Source organism: Bactrocera neohumeralis, chromosome 4 (assembly GCF_024586455.1).
Source record: "Bactrocera neohumeralis isolate Rockhampton chromosome 4, APGP_CSIRO_Bneo_wtdbg2-racon-allhic-juicebox.fasta_v2, whole genome shotgun sequence".
In the NCBI taxonomy this organism is placed as follows: domain Eukaryota; kingdom Metazoa; phylum Arthropoda; class Insecta; order Diptera; family Tephritidae; genus Bactrocera; species Bactrocera neohumeralis.
In genome coordinates this window covers 14,834,546-14,853,093 of record NC_065921.1, presented here as the reverse complement: position 1 = coordinate 14,853,093, position 18,548 = coordinate 14,834,546, and the positions used below count along the sequence as shown (strand labels likewise).

Sequence of the window (18,548 nt, the reverse complement as noted above, 5' to 3'; positions counted from 1 at the left end):
CGCAGTGTAGTGTACCACTGTTTATTTAAGTGTATTTCGCATGTGTTTATTACACAAATGTCAAAACAGAACTGACATTAGAGGTCAATTGCAAACTTTATAGCATCTTCTGATCATCTTCTGTCCTTGGCACCACTCTGTACAAACTAGGGGATTCGCATACGCGTTGCTATGGTATATATTTTATATTATTATTCATATAATAAACTATTCAACACAGTGAAAATTTCATTTACGATTAAAGTGAAAACGTTTTTGTCGGTATAAGGATCCAAGGGATTGTTATTGAGTTTTAATTTTGAATATGTTTATATAAATTTGATCGCAGACATACAACGTGACACGTACTTTTTATATATAAAGATATAACGCTATATCTAACTCGCTTAGTTATATGTTATATAGTACATACAATTGGTAGGTCAATAAACTGTTACATTCTGTAGCAACATGTTGCAAAAGTATAAAAAAATGTATATAAATTCTGAAAAAACGGTCTATACAAATTTATAAAACATCGATCTGATTCAACAATAATAGAAAAAAATTTTAAATATTTTTATTTTTATAATATTTAAACGATTGCAGAAACTACTTTTCAGGGCTTGCACCCTAATGTACAAAATATAGCTTATAAATTTAAAATCGTGCCGAAAAGATCGTAAAAATATAACAACATTTTTTCGAAGAGTCACGTGTTTGGTAAAGTTCACGCTTAAATTTATGACTAAATCACTTCTGGTTTAGTATAAAAGATTTGCGTAAGGTCCGATTCTCAACCAATTGCTAGAGTCTATCGAACTGTCGCAGTAATGAAAGGAATTATTTTGTTGTTAACGTGTTTGGTGTATTGTGCGAATATCGGTCCGATACGCGCTAATTCGCCGAAAGTATGCTTGGACGGTTCATCCTGTGTGCTTGGCAGATATATGAGTGGCAATGTGAGCGATTCATTTGAGGCCTTCTTGGGCATACCATACGCCAAACCACCCATCGGTGATTTGAGATTCAGTGTAAGTAAGAAGTATACGTCTCGAGCAAGTAATGTTTGATTGAAACAGTATATTTATAATCTAATTAAAGAATCCTGAAGAAGCTGAACTATGGAATGGCACCTTATCAGCAATAAATACTACGCCTGATTGTATACAACGTGATTATATCAATGTTACAAAACGGATCGGCGGATCAGAAGATTGCTTGTACTTGAATATATATCGCCCCTTGGTACGTAACATATAATTATATGATTTCTGGAATGTTTGCTCCATAGTAATTACGTAATCTATTTTTTATCTTTTTCTGCAGAACAATACCGGTAGAGAATTGCCAGTAATGTTCTTTATACACGGTGGTGGGTTTTTCACCGGATCACCGAGTCCAAACAATGTAGGACCGCAATATTTTATGGATACGGGTGATGTAATTCTAGTAGTGGCCGCCTATCGTTTGGGTCCATTTGGTAAGTGATAAAAGTTTTTTTTTTTTGAAAACCGGCTTAAAAAGAAAATAGATTATATTTCAGTATAATATTATATGTATAACTCAGAAACTATAAAGCTACCGTAGTGAAATTTGTATCATTATAGAAACACACTTTTAAAATTATTTGTAATATTGAACATCCATATAAAGTTAAGTGCTTCGAAATTTTGGAAATCGGCTCACTTCTCAAATATAACACATTTTCGTGTTCGACTGGAATATCTTTTAAGGAATAGCCATGTTTTCAAGATATTTCGACATATCCAAGATAATACTGTTATTAATGTCAATATTATTTGCATTATGGTGTTTTTTTTCAACAGGTTTTCTATCTACTAACGATGAAGAGATGACGGGAAATTTTGGACTTAAGGATCAGAAATTAGCTCTAAAATGGGTTAAAAACTACATTTCGGCTTTTGGCGGTGATCCCGATCGTGTGACTATTTTCGGTCATAGTGCTGGCGGTGCATCAGTCCATTTACACTTAATGAATAACAATAAAGAGGGTAATTTTTAAAGCCATAAAGACGATTGTGGTATTTGGAAGTACTGTTATCTCAACACATTTTCAGGTCTATTCAGTAAAGCTATTATGATGAGTGGCGTCGGAAACTCACCATTCGCTTTGCCAGTAAACGATCCTAGAGACCAAGTCGTTCAACTGGCTAAAGCTGCTGGTGTAACAGAGGCTGAGAATCTAAGTTCCGCTGACCTAGTTCAAGCATTGCGATCAATCAAACCGGAAGACTTGCTAATAGCCGCCGATGATCTTAAAATTTGGGCTGAGCAACCACTTGTAATATTCCGCCCGAATATTGAAAATGACACCTGGCCTGGTGCGTTCTTAACAAAAGACCCAATGGACCCATTCATACCGTTGGGAACGAACACTGATATACCTTGGTTTATTGGTAATGCACCTGCCAAGGGTGAGGGTTTGGTTATAGCACTTCGATTAGCAAGCAATAAGAGTCTACAGGACGAATTAAATGAAGACTTTATCCAGAGGCTAAGCATTACATTGAGCTTGTCTGGTACATGTGACACAGAAGCTGTGATAGATGCATTGGTAACGGAGTATATGGATGGTAAACACGAATTGAATAATGATACGTTAAATGGCTTTTTGGAGGTAAATAAGTATGACATATCCATGCATATAAAAGAAATTACATTTAATCTTTTTTCCTTTTTAGCTTTTGGGAGACCGCTATTTCATACACCCAACTTACAGAGTTTTAAAATCTAATGTCAATTCTAGTCGCAGTGATTTTAGAGGAATACTACGTTTTGACTATCGTGGACCCTATTCATATAGTCCATATTATACAAATAGCTCAATAGATTTCGGTACTGCACACTACGATGATACGCTGTTTCTGTTTGATGGTCCAGTCGGATTATCAAATGGTTATTCACAGCAGTCTCCTGAGGCAGCGTTGGTTAAACGCTATGTGAGGCTATATCAGTCTTTTGCCGAAAATGGGTGAGTAGGTCTAAAAATAAATATATATTTTATTGTCATGTTTCCGTTTTCAGTTATTCAGATGAATTTGCTGTCAGCGGAGAATGTAATGATTTAAATTTTCCGAATTGTGAAAATTTGTTGATCGTAAAAGATGAGGAGCCGTTCCAAACTGGCGATTCTTGGAATAGTGAACGAATGGCATTGTGGGACCAAATATATGATTCTTGCTAAATTGATTTTTCGAATACGTATACACATACTTAACCAATAAAGCAGAAAATAAAGTCATTCTTATAAATACTTGACTGTGTTAAATCTAAATTAAATATTTTTTGGTTCCAGTTCATAAACCTTACCAGGTCAAGTCAAACCATTTACTTTTTCATTTTTAGTGGGAAGTGCGACGACTGTTTGTTTGATGACAGGAAATATTTCCTCTTGTCCTCGTTCATTACCAAACCCATTTGCTTCGCTTCCTTACCCATTCTGGAGAAAGCAGAACTAACGGAGCGGTTGTAGCGGCCAATGATACCGTATAAAAGAAAGTACTTTCTCGATTCAGCTCTGCAGTCCGAATTATTTTCTCCAAGAGTAGATTGAAGAATGCGCATGAAAGGGAGTTGAGAGTTTGGTATCGGTATTTTATCCCAATTTACGCCGATACTACGGATACTGTGATCTATAACTTGTGTATACAGACTAATCAAAATTTATGTGAAAAATTCAAATAGCCCAGCTTTAGTTTTTTTATTTTTATCTTGAACAAATATTGTGTTTTCTGACACGAATTTTTGCGTAAACCTACTTTCTTTTGTCCCATTTTTTGAATTTCAAAAATTAAATTTTTCTCCTTATATTCTAATATCGGAAAACGCCTAATTTTCAATCAAGAAAAATCAGATTTTTATAAAATGTAAGTAATCTGTATGATTGCTGAGATCTCTTCTTTCTGATGTTATTAAAAATCCATTCATTACTTGGGTAAAATTGCTCAGAAAACGCCAAAAAGTGCCCCATTGTTAGAGGGGAACGCCACAGAGCCATGATTAAAGACTTTGACTTTTTCGTGCCTAAATTGGAGGATGCCTATATGGACCACTTTTGGTTGCAGCAAGATGGCGCTACATGTCATACAGCCAACAAAACAATCAATATTTTAAAGTTAAATTCTTGAGCTTAATATTATATTATTAAATGCTCAAAAAAAGCAAACACATTTTACTTCGAAAAATGCAATTCACTGCCGACTCTCAATATCGGAGAGCAATAAGGCTGGAAATATGACTCACCGTGCTTAGTAAATTTTAAGAAAGGTACGCTGATAGACTATCTCTTTTGTTTTTTATAGATGATGGCGGGTTGTGTTCGACCACTCCAAGTCCTGTGAATAGTCCTGAATATACATTATTAGGAAAGTTGGCGGGTATTTTTTTTTAATCTTCAGGCTTCGCTTAGCTCTTAAAGTTTTCAAAAACATGTAATTGGTGCCTCTGGTGATCCTTCGAGTTACTATTTTTCGCTATAAGAAAATTATTAATTTCTTATACCATGTTCAGACCGAAAATTTGAAAGGATTATATTACATTTAAGCCCTTCACTAATCACTCACTCATCTCACTGCCGTTGAAAAGATAATAAAACAGCTGTTTTTGCCATTCAAGAATTCACATCGCTTAATATTTATTAAAAGAAAACATTGTCATATAGTATTTTGTAATAAAAGCAGTATTCTTTTAAATATTTTCCACAAAATGGAAATAATGAACGCATTTTTTCATTTGGGAAGTCGATTTTCAGGTGAAATTAGATTCATTGCTGTAAAAAAAGTTTGTTTGTTCACATTTTTTCCCTTTGTATGTCTAAAGCATGTGTGATAATGAAATAGATTTTCAATGCTGACAAGTAGATGGCGCAAAATCAGAGTCGCACAGAGAGATTTAGCGTGGATCAGTTTCAAATCATTCCGATGAAGTGATTTCGAACTGTCATTTTTGTATGGCGAAATCTTGATAAATTTATAAGATTAGTGGGATAAACCACTCAACAGCCGAAATCGTGTGATTAAGTCTCGGTCTGAACATGGTATTAATTGTAAGATTTGTCTTTCCACAATTCCGGCCTTTTTACGTTCAAATAATATTCCTTGTTGACTGTTTGACCGGTTGGAAGGAATTCATAATGCACAACACCACGATAATCGAAGAAAACAGTCAACATGACCTTGATTTTTGAGCGACTTTGGCGCGATTTTTTTGGTCTCGGCTCTCTTTTGGCACGATATTCGCTCGATTGATCGGTTGTTTCGGGGTCGTAATCATAGATCCAAGTCTCATCGCCAGTTATAATGCGTTTCATGACACCCTGGTAGTCGGAAAGCATCGTTTCACACACTTCAACGCGACGCCTTTTTTCCAAAAATTCAATGTTTTCGGTACCAGTCGAGATTTGACGCGCTTGAGGCCCAAAACATCCTTCAAAATGGTATTGGCTGAGCCTTTCGATATGCCATCTTATCAGCAGGGTCTCTAATTGTTAATCGACGGTTTTTCAATACCAAACCTTTGATTTGTTGAACGTGAGCTTCGTCGGTTGAGGTTGATGGTCGCCCTGAACGCTCTTCGTCTTCAACACGTTCACGGCCGGCTTGGAACTCACTATACCACTTGTAAACATTTTTTTAGACATAGCCTCATCACCAAAGGCTTTCTGCACCATCCTCAGCGTATCCGCAGCAGAAAATTGATTCCGTAAACAAAATTTAATGCAAATTCTTTGCTCAACAAATCGCAATCGACATCGCAAAAAACGAAAAACTCACTTTTAGCAGCTCACAAAACGACACGTATCTCAAACACTAATGAATATTTGACATAAATGTGACTGACAGTACTACCAACCTAAAAAAAAAAAAAATAATTCTCCAAATCTTTCGACTCGCGCAGTTTAAATTCAAATGTCACCTTATTTTTTGGGCACTTTTATACTTTGCATCCAATTAGCTATTAGGTGATTGGTTCTCCTGGGTAAAGAAACCCCACACGTGATAATCTCGACGTTATCCCCCCAGCGATAAAATAGTTCTAACAAATATAAAATGTTTATTATTATTGTTTTGACAAAAATATTTCATTAGCAATAGTGTTTAGTAAAATGAGCCCTTGTTCGAAAGATAAGTTTCAGCGACCCGACGGATTCCTTTTTGCTCAAATATCATTGAACATGCTTACTTATCAGCAAAGCCGGAATACAATTAAAAATAAATATCTATTTTCAAATGTACATGCAAACATATGTATGTATGTACATAAACAACCACATGCATTTAAATGCAATGTACATCTAATAATAACAAAAATGCATGGGACACAAGTCATAAATTTATAGAAGAGATAACATTAAGGGGGTAGAAAGGTTAATTCGAGCGAAAAAAAGCATATTTTCAATAATTTTTTTTAAGATACAATCAATATTTATTTATTTGTATAGTTATAGCGTAATTAGATGATATTTAAAGAATATTCCGTGAAAGTTTCATAGAAAAATATTAAAAAATGAGACGGTGACAGAGAATCTTCGCAGGCGTTCCAAAAAAAAATTGATTCGCGGTGAACCGCATAACACATGACTGGATCATCTGAAATTAAAAAACCAAATTGATTTGTTTAGTTGATAAGTTTCCTCAGATACGCTGTCGAGTTTTTTTTTAATGATTTTTAAATTTTTTACAACGCGCGGAACTCAAAAATTTTTCATCAAACACAATCAGAAATTTTGTTGTTTAAAAAGAAGTTAAAATTAAAAACAAAACTCGACAGCGTTACCTCACAATTTATGTAAAGAAAAACTGTGCGAAATTTCAAAAGGATCGGTTCAGTAGATTTTGAGCTACAGAGTTCACCCTCTGCGAAAAAGTGAAGTGTTAGAAAAACATATGAAACTTTCACCGAATATTCTTTAAATATCATATAATTATGCTATAATTATACGAATAAATAAATATTGATTGTATCTTTAAAAAAAATAATTGAAAATATGCTTTTTTTCGCTCGACTACTTGGCTTACTACCCCCTTAAAGACACACACACATGTATTAAATTGTACACTTGAAAACAACCCCATGTCAAGCAGCAATAAACAATATGCCGCAATACCTACAAACATACACACATACACATATATTTAGTTATTTAAGAATGAAATAATTCTCTGCTCAGTGAAGGTATTTTCATTTCCCCCCACCAGTGTTAAGCAATGACAAATCTTCATTGAGTTTTTTAAACAATTTTATCACCTTGAATATACAATATCATCCCCTGTGGTCGGGTTCTTAGTTGCTTCAACTAAGCAAAAAATCATTCCCACATGATTTACTCAAACAAATGCCATTAGCTTACAGTTAGCAACATAAAAAGGTAAGTTTTTTATAAGATAAATACCAACTCCCTGTGAATGTAAAATTATGCTCCTAAAATCTCGGAAATATTAATTAAATTTTTCCGCGCCAAACTTGAATATCAAAAAATATTATTTTTCTATTTTGAAAAATGAACTACAGTTTTAATATTAATTTATAGATTAAAAATACTAAAAATAGAAATTTATATAAAAACTGTAAGTTAAAAAATATGTATTTGTATTTGAAAACTTATAAAATTTGAATCGGCTATCGGTAGGAGTGCTAAATGGATTTATCCTGAGTGAATTTGTCTATTGTAAAAATGGCTGAAAATAGATGGCAACCCCGTCCACACTAACGGTACTGTTGAAAACTATTAAAAGGGCGATAAATCAGTAACTTCTTCTTCTTCTTCTTAATTGGCGTAGACACCGCCTACGCGATTATAGCCGAGTTAACAACAGCGTACCAGTCGTTTCTTCTTTTCGCTACGTGGCGCCAATTGGATATTCCAAGCGAGGCCAGGTCCTTCTCCACTTGGTCCTTCCAACGGAGTGGAGGTCTTCCTCTTCCTCTGCTTCACCCGGCGGGTACTGCGTCGAATAATTTCAGAGCTGGAGTGTTTTTCATCCATCCGGACAACATGACCTAGCCAGCGTAACCGCTGTCTTTTAAATCGCTGAACTATGTCAATGTCGTCATATATCTCGTACAGCTCATCGTTCCATCGAATGCGATATTCGCCGTGGCCAATGCGCAAAGGACCATAAATCTTTCGCAGAATTTTTCTCTCGAAAACTCGTAACGTTGACTCATCGGTTGCTGTCATCGCCCAAGCCTCTGCACCATATAGTAGGACGGGAATTATGAGCGACTTATAGAGTTTAGCTTTTGTTCGTCGGGAGAGGACTTTACTTTTCAATTGCCTACTCAGTCCGAAGTTTAAATCAGTAACTAGATAACACATATACATATAATTTTACACCCGTGTTGGTATTAAAGGGCTTTATAGGAGCCGGGGAAGATATTTTAAGATTGAATTGGTAAAATCAGATATCACGGGACCCGTCCCACTGATTTTGGCATTCTACTCACATAATGGGATACATCTTTGCAATAATAATTCCTTTAAAATATGCCACTTTATGACTAAAAACTGTCCAAATCCAACCAACACTGCTCAAGCCCCCAAATACCGGAAATACGCACTTCAGTATCTAAAGTTGTCTTTTGACCGAAAATATCGGTTAATGTATGGAACGTTACAATTAAAATTCTGAGATAAACCTCTCCTGATTATAGTATCTCCGTGTATTAAAAATGGATTGAATCGGGTCAATACTTTACTAAGCCTCCCTATACCTAATTTCTAATTTTCGGGTCACTTCATACCCGGAATTTTCGAACATCTGGCTGACTTTACTCCATATGATTTGTGATAGTATGTGAGGTACCTTAATGAAATCCAGATAACTTTTTTTAGTACTTGACATGTTAATAGTATGTATGTGTTTCGTTTGCCATGGTCGTCATCAAAAGGGGGGTCTCTCATCCGAGGCTGGCTATAGCTCTTCACTGGGGGTATTTTTTTACGTGGCGGGTCCCAAACCCAGCGCACAACCCTTGTAGGGAGTATGTATGTGTTACTGGTAAAAATAGATCAAATCGGGTCATTACCACCCCCGACTCCCATATTTTCCGCAGTTAATTTCTTGGACTTTGATTCTTGTAAGTTGCAAGAGTATAAAATGTTAGGTTACACCCGAACCTGGCCCGTCGTTACTTGTATTTATTATTTTAGAAAATAAATGTTTAGGGCATATACCCTAATGTGCAAAATTTGCTCGTTTAGCTAATTTATTTGAAAACATTACGAATATCTGCATACATTTGCTTATCTAAAACGACGACTCATTTATAATTATGGCCTAATTACTTCTGGTTTGGTATAAAAGTTTTGCATAAAGTCAGATTCTCAAACAAATTTTTAAAGTCTATCGAATTGTCGCAGTAATGAAAGGAACTATTTTGTTGTTGACGTGTTTGGTGTATTGTTCGAATATCGGTCCGATACGTGCCAATTTACCGAAGGTATGCTTTGCGGGTTCATCTTGTGTGGTCGGCCGATTTATGAGCGGCTTTGAGAGCTATTCATTTGAAGCTTTCTTGGGCATACCATACGCCAAACCACCCATCGACGATTTGAGATTTAGCGTAAGTAAGAAGCGTACGTCTCGAACAAGCAATGTCTGATTGCAACAGTATATTTGTAATCTAATTAAAGAATCCTGAAGAAGCTGAACTATGGGATGGCACCTTATCAGTACAATATCCTAAGCCTGATTGTATACAACGTGATTATATTAATGTATTAAAACCGATTAGCGGTTCAGAGGATTGCCTGTACTTGAACATATATCGCCCCTTGGTAACTAATATACAATTATAAAATTACCAAAATTGTGCTCAAAAAATTACCAAAATTTTTTTGCTGCAGCACAAAGCCGGTGGAGAATTGCCAGTAATGTTTTACATACACGGTGGTGGCTTTTTTAGCGGTTCACCAAGTCCTAGCAATGTAGGACCCCAATATTTTATGGATACGAGTGATGTAATTCTAGTAGTGCCCGCCTATCGCTTGGGTCCATTTGGTAAGTAAAGTGTTAATAATTTGGTTGTAGACCGGTTCTAAAACAAAGCAGATTATTTGATTATAAAATTATATGTATAAATCAGGAGCTATCAAGCTACTGTAGGGAAACTTTTATCTTTGTAAAAACACCCTTTTAAAACTATTAGTAATATTAAACATCCATATAAAGTTAAGTGTTTCGAAATTTTGGAAATCTCCTCACTTCTAAAATATTACACATTTTCGTGTTCGACTGGAATATTTTTTAAGCCATTATATCAAGATATTTCGACATATCCAAGGGAATCTTATTATTAATGTCAATATTATTTGCATTATTGCGTTATTTTCAACAGGTTTCCTATCTACTAACGATGAACAGATGACGGGAAATTATGGACTTAAAGATCAGAAATTAGCACTACAATGGGTTCAAAAGTACATTTCGGCTTTTGGCGGTGATCCCGATCGTGTGACTATTTTCGGTCATAGTGCTGGCGCTGCAGCAGTCCATTTACACTTAATGAATAACAATTATGAGGGTAATTTATGAGGCCATAAAGACGATACCAAGTATTGGAAGTTCTGTAATCTCAACACATTTTCAGGTCTATTCAGTAACGCTATTATGATGAGTGGCGCCGCAAACTCACCATTCGCTTTGCCATTAAACGATCCTAGAGACCAAGTCGTTCAATTGGCTAAAGCTGCTGGTGTAACAGAAGCTGAATATCTAAGTTCCGCTGGCCTAGTTCACGCATTGCGATCAATCAAACCGAAAATCTTGCTACGAGCTGCCGATGATCTTAAAATTTGGGCTGAGCAACCTGTTACAATTTTCCGCCCGAATGTTGAAAATTACGCCTGGACTGGTGCATTCTTGATACGTGATCCAAGATTTCCATATATAACGTTTGGAACGGGCAATGACATACCTTGGATCGTTGGAAATGTACCTGCCAAGGGTGAGGGTTTGGTTATTGCACTTCGATTGACAACCAATAAGAAATTGCAGAAAGAGTTCAATGAAGAGTTTAGCAAAAGATTGAGCATTACATTGGACTTACCTCTTGCATGTGACACAGAAGATGTGATAGAATCATTGGTAACAGAGTATATGGATGGTAAACGAGAATTGAATAATGAAACGATGGATGGCTTTTTGGAGGTAAATAAGTATGAAATCTCTGTGCATATGAAATTAATTACATTTAATCTTTGTTTCCTTTATAGCTTTTAGGAGATGCCTATTTCGTATACCCAACTTTCAATCTTTTATTTTATAATATCGATTCTAATCGCACTGATTTTAGGGGAATAATAAATTTTGACTATCGCGGACCCTATTCAAATTCGAAATTATTTACGAATAGCTTAAAAGATTTTGGCACTGCACACGTTGATGATTCGCTGTTCCTGTTTGAAGGGCCACAAGGAGTGTCATATGGTTATTTAAAGAAGTCTCGTGAGGCAGCTTTGGTTAGACGCTATGTGAGGCTATATCAGTCTTTTGCCGAAAATGGGTGAGTGGGTCTAAAAATAAGTGAATGACTTAGTGTGATGTTTCCTTTTTTAGTTATTCTGATGAATTTGCTGATATCGAAGAATGTAATGAAATAAATTTTCCGTATTGTGAATATTTGTCTATCGTAAAAGATGAGGAGCCGTTCCAAACTAGCAAATCTTGGAATATTAAACGAATGGCATTGTGGGACAAGATATATTATTATTATTGCTAATTGCTTTTTCGAATACGCATACACACATTTATTGCAATAAAGCCGAAAATAAAGTCTTACTAATACTTGAATGTGCTAAATCTGATAAGTTAGAACAAAAATAATTTTTTTTGTTCCAGTTCATAAGGGTTATGGTATGCGTTTATTAAGTACCAGGTCAAGTCAAACCATTGATATTGAAATAAAATGAAGCCACAATCATTTATTAGACCACTAAAATTAATTTTTTTGGGACTGTAAATCTTTCGTCGGCATGCCCTAGCCAGCACAAGAGTGGAGTTCTTTGTAAAAATAATGTCTACCTTAATAATTTTAAGATTATCGTTATTATAGGTTGGTGAATATAAGAAATTATGACAAAAAGTAAGTTTAATAACAACATACGATGTGAAAGATATTTTAAAAAATTAAATTGGCAGTGTTGTAGGTAATGAAAAGATATATATCTTGTTGTGTATCGTAAAGCAGTAAGGCTGGAAATATGACTCAGTTTGCTTAGTAAAATTTAGAGCAGGTCCGCTGAAAATCTATCTATTTTGTTCTTTATACACGATGGAGGTTTGTTTTTTGGAGACTCCAAGTCCATCAGTAAATAGTACTGAGTATTTTAGGTAAATTGATGGGTATTTTTATAATATAATAAAATTTCTTTCAAAAGAACACACTAATTGCTAAGGAAATTCAAATGCGTTTTTATTTAGTGTGATGTATACAACTTTGCTTCCGCCGTTTTTTTTTTGTAAATTTAAGGTTTTATTGTATAAAAACGGTCCAAAAGTGTTTTCCTTTATTCCATCAAAAAGCAATGCTTAATTAACACGAAATGCTTTATGATCCATTTTTTTGTAAACTAACACAAGTTGCTTTACAAAAATTATATATTTTTTTAATACCTAATAGAAATCATATAGATGGTAGTAGTAGAGTAATAGTATTATCTATGTATGTGTCAGCCTCAGTCGCACTTTTCTTGGCAAAATTTCCCGAAAATGTCGAGAATTCGGCTCAAAAAGTGACATTTTCAGTTGAGAATAAGTTTGGGATGCAAACAGATCTCTACAAATATTTGCTGTCCAAGATCGATAGAAAACGATTTAATCGATTTAAACGACCAGTGCTTGACCCTAGAGACATCTACTGGAAAACGGCGGAAGCAAAGTTGTAGACCTAATACAATCGATACAATTAAGATCTGAGTATAACATCATTCAAATGTCCTCCACGAAGTCTTTTCCAGGAACGAATTCGATGAACCCAATTTTCTAGCACTTTTTCCCCTAAATGATGTTGTATGTCATGAATATCACGTTCAATATTGACTTCATAAGCTTGAAGAAAGTCTGATTTATTGCTATAGACCAATGACTTCATGTAACCTCACAAGAGGTAGTTTAATGGTGTTACATCACAACTTTTTGAAGGCCATTCAATGTCACAATTTCTTGAAATGATCGAAAATCCAAACTTTTCTCACAATAATTCAGTTTTTGCACGTTCTGTGTGGCACATAGCATCGTGTTGTTGGAAAGAGATGTTGTCAAGATCAACTTCTTCCAATTGCTGCCATAAAGAGTTGGTTATCATCGATCTATACCGCTCTCCATTGAGTGTAACTGTGTAACCAGCTTCATTTCGAAAGAAGTACAGACCGAACCCCACCAAACTGTCAATTTAATGGTTGTTCATGAATAATTTATAGATCTTCTTCGCACCAAAATCGACAGTTTTGTTTATTTGCCGCACCAATCAGATGAAACGTGGACGTAAAGTTGCAATTGGAGACCGACTATTTTGATTATAAAATTGAATAATTTGTAAACGTTTGGCTATAATGCCTTTCCATAATGAAATTGTATATATTACTTCCCATTAGCTTTTAGATGATTGGTTGCCCTGGATAATGAAACTCTACACGTGGCAATCTCGACTTTATCCCAAAAAGTAAATAGGAATTTTTGAATCTGGTGGCACCATCTATGTATAGTATATGTCGACTAAAACGTTAGAATCTGCCATCTTAATCGATTGTCCAGTGAGAATTTCGTGACCCTTCATTAATTGAAAGTGAAGTTATTGCGTTTTAAGTGTCAGTATGTTTGTGTTATCGGTACAAAAATGAGCTTCGAACGAAGAGCAAACATTAAATTTTGTTTTAAAAGTGGTAAAACTTTTACCGAAACGTTTCAAATGATGAAACAAGTTTATGGCGATGGTTGCTTATCCCGTAGCAGAGTGCTCGAGTGGTTTCGACGTTTTCAAAGTGGTCGTGAAGACATAAATGACGATCAACATGTGGGCCAATCAAAATCAGTGATCACCGGAAATTCCATCGAAACTGTGCGTGAACTCATCAATCATCAGCCGAAATCATCATTGAAATTCATGGAAATGGAATTAAAGCATCTCCAAAACATCGATTTGTCGCATTTTGACCGAACATTTGGGCTTACGAAAGGTATGTGTACGGTTTCTTCCGCACAAATTGACTGACAACCAAAAATTGCTCTCCTCGATCGACGCTTGTGACCGATTATTTGACCAAAACTAACATTTGAACCATTAACTACTCCCCGTATTCACCTGATAGGGCACCGTGCGACTTCTTACTTTTCGGAGAAATGCATTTGCCCATGAAAGGAAAGCGTTATGCAGACGTAGAGGCCATTCAAAAGGCTTGCACCGGCATACTGGCTAAAACACTCTTTCGACATGCTTTTGGACCGTGCAAAAAGCTTATGAAGCAGAAGAATACTATTTTGAATAAAATAAAATGATTTTGCCGAAAAAAACCATTTGTTCTGTGTTTTTTTAAGTCCTGTTTACTTTGAAACGTACCTTGTATAATACTTATATATAAAAATTACGTGTCAAGTTTTTTGTCTGCGATGGACTAAATTACTGAACCAATTTTATCAAAATTTAGCACACTGTGTTTAGTTTGAAGCAGCTTAGAATATAGGATAGCCAAAACAGTTCGTTTAATAAGAAATACAGTGAAAGAAACTCTAATAACTGGACAGAAAGGCTGGTTCGTCAGTGTCTGTTATGGGAAATTTCACTGTTTACATTTCTAAACATATGCATATACATATTTACAATCTTCAAAAAAATATATACAATTGAGCTTCCATAGCTCAAACTTCTACTTGTATAACTCGAAGTTCTCCATAACTCGAACTCTTAAATTAGAAATAGAAGTCAAACTGCATAAAAATTTCCTACCATAACTCGAAGTTTTTTATGTTTATGATTATGGTGATTCGAGTTAGGATATTTCAACCGTAATTATAATTTTTAGTAAAATGCCAATTCTTTCAGGGTAATTTCAATGTTCTTCTTTCGGAAAAGAACATATTTTAACTAGAACTTACAGATTCTGTTTACCTAATTGAGAAAACAGTCTTAAATTCGTTATTTTTATATTCGCAACAATGTTGCTAAGGAGAGTATTATAGTTTTGTTCACATAACGGTTGTTTGTAAGTCCTAAAACTAAAAGAGTCAGATATATTGTATATACCAAAGTTTTCAGGGCGACGAGTAGAGTCGAAATATTCTGTCTGTCCGTCCGTCCGTCTGTCCGTCCGTCCGCCCGTGCAAGCTTCTTAATTGAGATATCATGATAACTTGGTATTACGTATTTTGACATAAGAATATTTTCGAAGATTTGCCCACAAAATTTCAGCCATAAATAAAGATATTAAGTTGGCACAAAGGACTTATTTGACGTAATTGTTTTGGAAAAGTGGGCGTGGCCCCGCCCCGACAGAGATATATCTCGGAAACTATATAGCTATGTCAACTCTAAGTTCCATGATCGTTCGTGACGACCTAATAAAAATGTTCAAAATCACTAAAAGTGTGTTAACCGACTAACAAAAAATGTCAGAAACACTAAATTTTACGGAAGAAGTGGCAGAAAGAAGCTGCACCCAGGCTTTTTTTAAAAATTAAAAATGGGCGTGGCGCCGCCCACTTATGGACCAAGAACCATATCTCAGGAGTTATTAGACCGATTTCAATGAAATTCGGTATATAATATTGTTCATAACAGTCTGATGACATTACATGGGTGAAATCGAGTTTACTTACGGGCTTAGGAACCAATGTATGAATTCAAAACATATGTTTTCTATTACATTTTTATCTCGTTTAAACTTTAACCATGCGAAAAAAATGTTCGGTGACACCCGAAATACCCCATTCATTTCTTGTTTTAATATATATTGTATTTGCAACTATCAATTGACATGATTGATTGTTCTCCATTCTGAACAATATATTTTAAATTATTTTATTTGCTTAAACTTAAAAATTCTATACAAATTCCGTATAGAGTAATTTAGAATTTTTTATTCGATCGTATCAATACTTTGTAGAGTTCTTTGTAATATACCAAGAAGCACTTACAATGCTTCTTAAAGCTTTCTTGATATCTTTGGAAAATTCAAAAAATATCAAGGCTAATGACCTAAAACCCAGTACGTTTTTTTTTGGAATATAATTGTGGACTTGTTTTCCACTAGTGTGACACTGTTGCATTTTAGGCCGAAATCTGACGATTTACATCTCTTAGGGCCGAATTCACAGTTATTAGTTAACCGTTAGTAAACTAACATGTTCAACTAGTAATTTATATTCGCAGTGTAGAGTTTAATTAATACTTCTCTTAACTGAAATATATGGCAGCATCGTCATATTTCTGGATTTCAATGTAGGTACCATTGCCAAAACATATGTTTCCTGTTTTTTGTTTTCTGTTTACATTTTTATGTTTAAATTTAAAAAAACGGAAAGACCAAACGTATGTTCTGCTAATTTTTCACAATCGGATCTACTATAAACCTATTATTAAAACTTGTAGAACAGCATAACAACATAATAAAAAAACCATGCGACTACAAGGGAAAAAGAAGAAACGTGGGAAAATATAGTTGACAAATTTAGTCAGGAAAGTGAAGAATCAAATATTACAATTAAAAAAAAAATAATAATAATTAAAAAAGAAAAGAGAAGTCCTTACGCCACAGGAGGAGGTGCACCAATTGAAGTGTCGCTGTCTCATAGCGAAACGATCACTTTATACATTATTACATATATTCGCAAGACATTTCAACAAATTTTCAGTGAAAGCAATTATTGATTATGCTTTCACAACATCAGCTGTTATTTGACTAGTAATTAACCAATAGAGATTGAGGGTTTAACTAATAGTTAACTAAGCATTGTTAATAAAAAGTTGGTTGGTTGGTTGGTTGAGCCGTTGGTTTTGGTTAACTAATCACTGTGAGTCCGGCCCTTAGGGCATAACGTAAAACATAAGAAGTTTCTTGAGTAGAAAAGCGATAGTTGTTTGAATATTCCGGTGACGAATTAGAACTGTGGCTCGTAGTAGTTGAAAAATAGTTTAAAACTATTTGATATCACTGTTGGTATTCTATGTTTACTTATGAACTTGACCATCTATAATGAAAATCTTATTTTGAAAACTTCCTGTTCACGTGCTTCAACTAAGTAATTAATCATTCTCCCAAGCTTTACTTGCGTCTCAAACAAATGTCATTAGCTTGCAGTTAGCAACCTAACAAAGTAGATTGTTTACAAGATAAGTTCCAACTTCCTGTGAATGTCAAATTATGCCCTTAAAATATTAGAAATATTAATTATATCAAATTTCCGCGCGAAACTTTATTGATTATTAAAAAATAAAATTTTTTTATTTTAAAAAATGAACTATAGATTTAGTATTAATTTATAGATTAAAAATACTAAAAATACAGAAAACTATTAGAACTGTAAGTTAAGAAAATATGTATTTAGAAAAATTTGGATCAGCTATCGGCAAGGGTGCTAAAGGGACTTAGAAAGCAATCTCGTCCACACTAATTGTACTGTTAAAAACGACTAAAAGGTCGATAAATTACTAACTAAATACCACATATCATACAATTTTACACCCGGGTTGGTATGAGGGGGTTTTATAGGAGCCGTGGTAAATATTTGACGATAGAATTGGTAAAATAACATATTTCGGGACACGACCGACGGTATGCGACTTAACTTGGCTCGTAGCATTCTACTCATATTCTATGTTACAGATCGAAAATGGGCGAAATCAGACTACAATCAAGCCTACTTCTCATATACCACAATTTTAAATGAAACTTTCACTTTCCAGTACACAAAGCAAGAAGAAATTATAAGGGCTTGCAATTTTGCAATAATAATTCCTTTAAAGTATGCCACTTTATGACTAAAAACTGTCCAAATCCAACCAACACTGCTCAAGCCCCCAAATACCGGAAATGTGGACTACAGTATATATAGTTGACTTTGGATCGAAGGTGTCGTTTAGTGTATGGTATATGCAATTAAAATTCATGGTATCTCTGTGTATTAAAAATAGGTTGAATGAGTTTTCGGGTGACTTTATACCGGGAATTTTCGAACGTCTGGCTGACTTTACTCCATATGATTTGTGGTAGTATGTGAGGTGTCTTAATGAAACCCAGAGAATATTTTTTTAGTATGTGACATGTTAATAGTATGTGTTACTGGTAAAAATAGATCAAATCGGGTCATTACCACCCTCAACTCCTATATTTTTTTAGCGCTTCCTTACTTGTATTTATTATACATAACGTACATTATGTACGAAAATTGCTAGTATAGCTAATTTATTCGGAATCATTACGAATATCTGCATAAATTTGTTTATCTATAACGACGACTTTGTATCTTCGAGGAAGCAGATGTTTGGAAAATAACTCATTTATAATTATGGCCTAATTACTTCTGGTTTGGTATAAAAGTTTTGCATAAAGT

The 18,548-nt window shown here is 34.7% G+C and overlaps 1 protein-coding gene across 1 annotated transcript in view; it reads left to right on the top strand.

Moving 5' to 3' along the window:
• The window catches only part of LOC126757644 (uncharacterized), a 44,319-nt gene that overhangs the window by 4,634 nt on the left and 21,137 nt on the right, over window positions 1-18,548 (top strand). Inside the window, exons 2-7 of the mRNA XM_050471711.1 lie at window positions 9,638-9,781; window positions 9,851-10,004; window positions 10,342-10,527; window positions 10,594-11,153; window positions 11,219-11,508; window positions 11,562-11,721. Coding sequence (XP_050327668.1) covers window positions 9,638-9,781; window positions 9,851-10,004; window positions 10,342-10,527; window positions 10,594-11,153; window positions 11,219-11,508; window positions 11,562-11,721 — 1,494 coding nt within the window. The remainder of the gene's footprint in view (window positions 1-9,637; window positions 9,782-9,850; window positions 10,005-10,341; window positions 10,528-10,593; window positions 11,154-11,218; window positions 11,509-11,561; window positions 11,722-18,548) is intronic.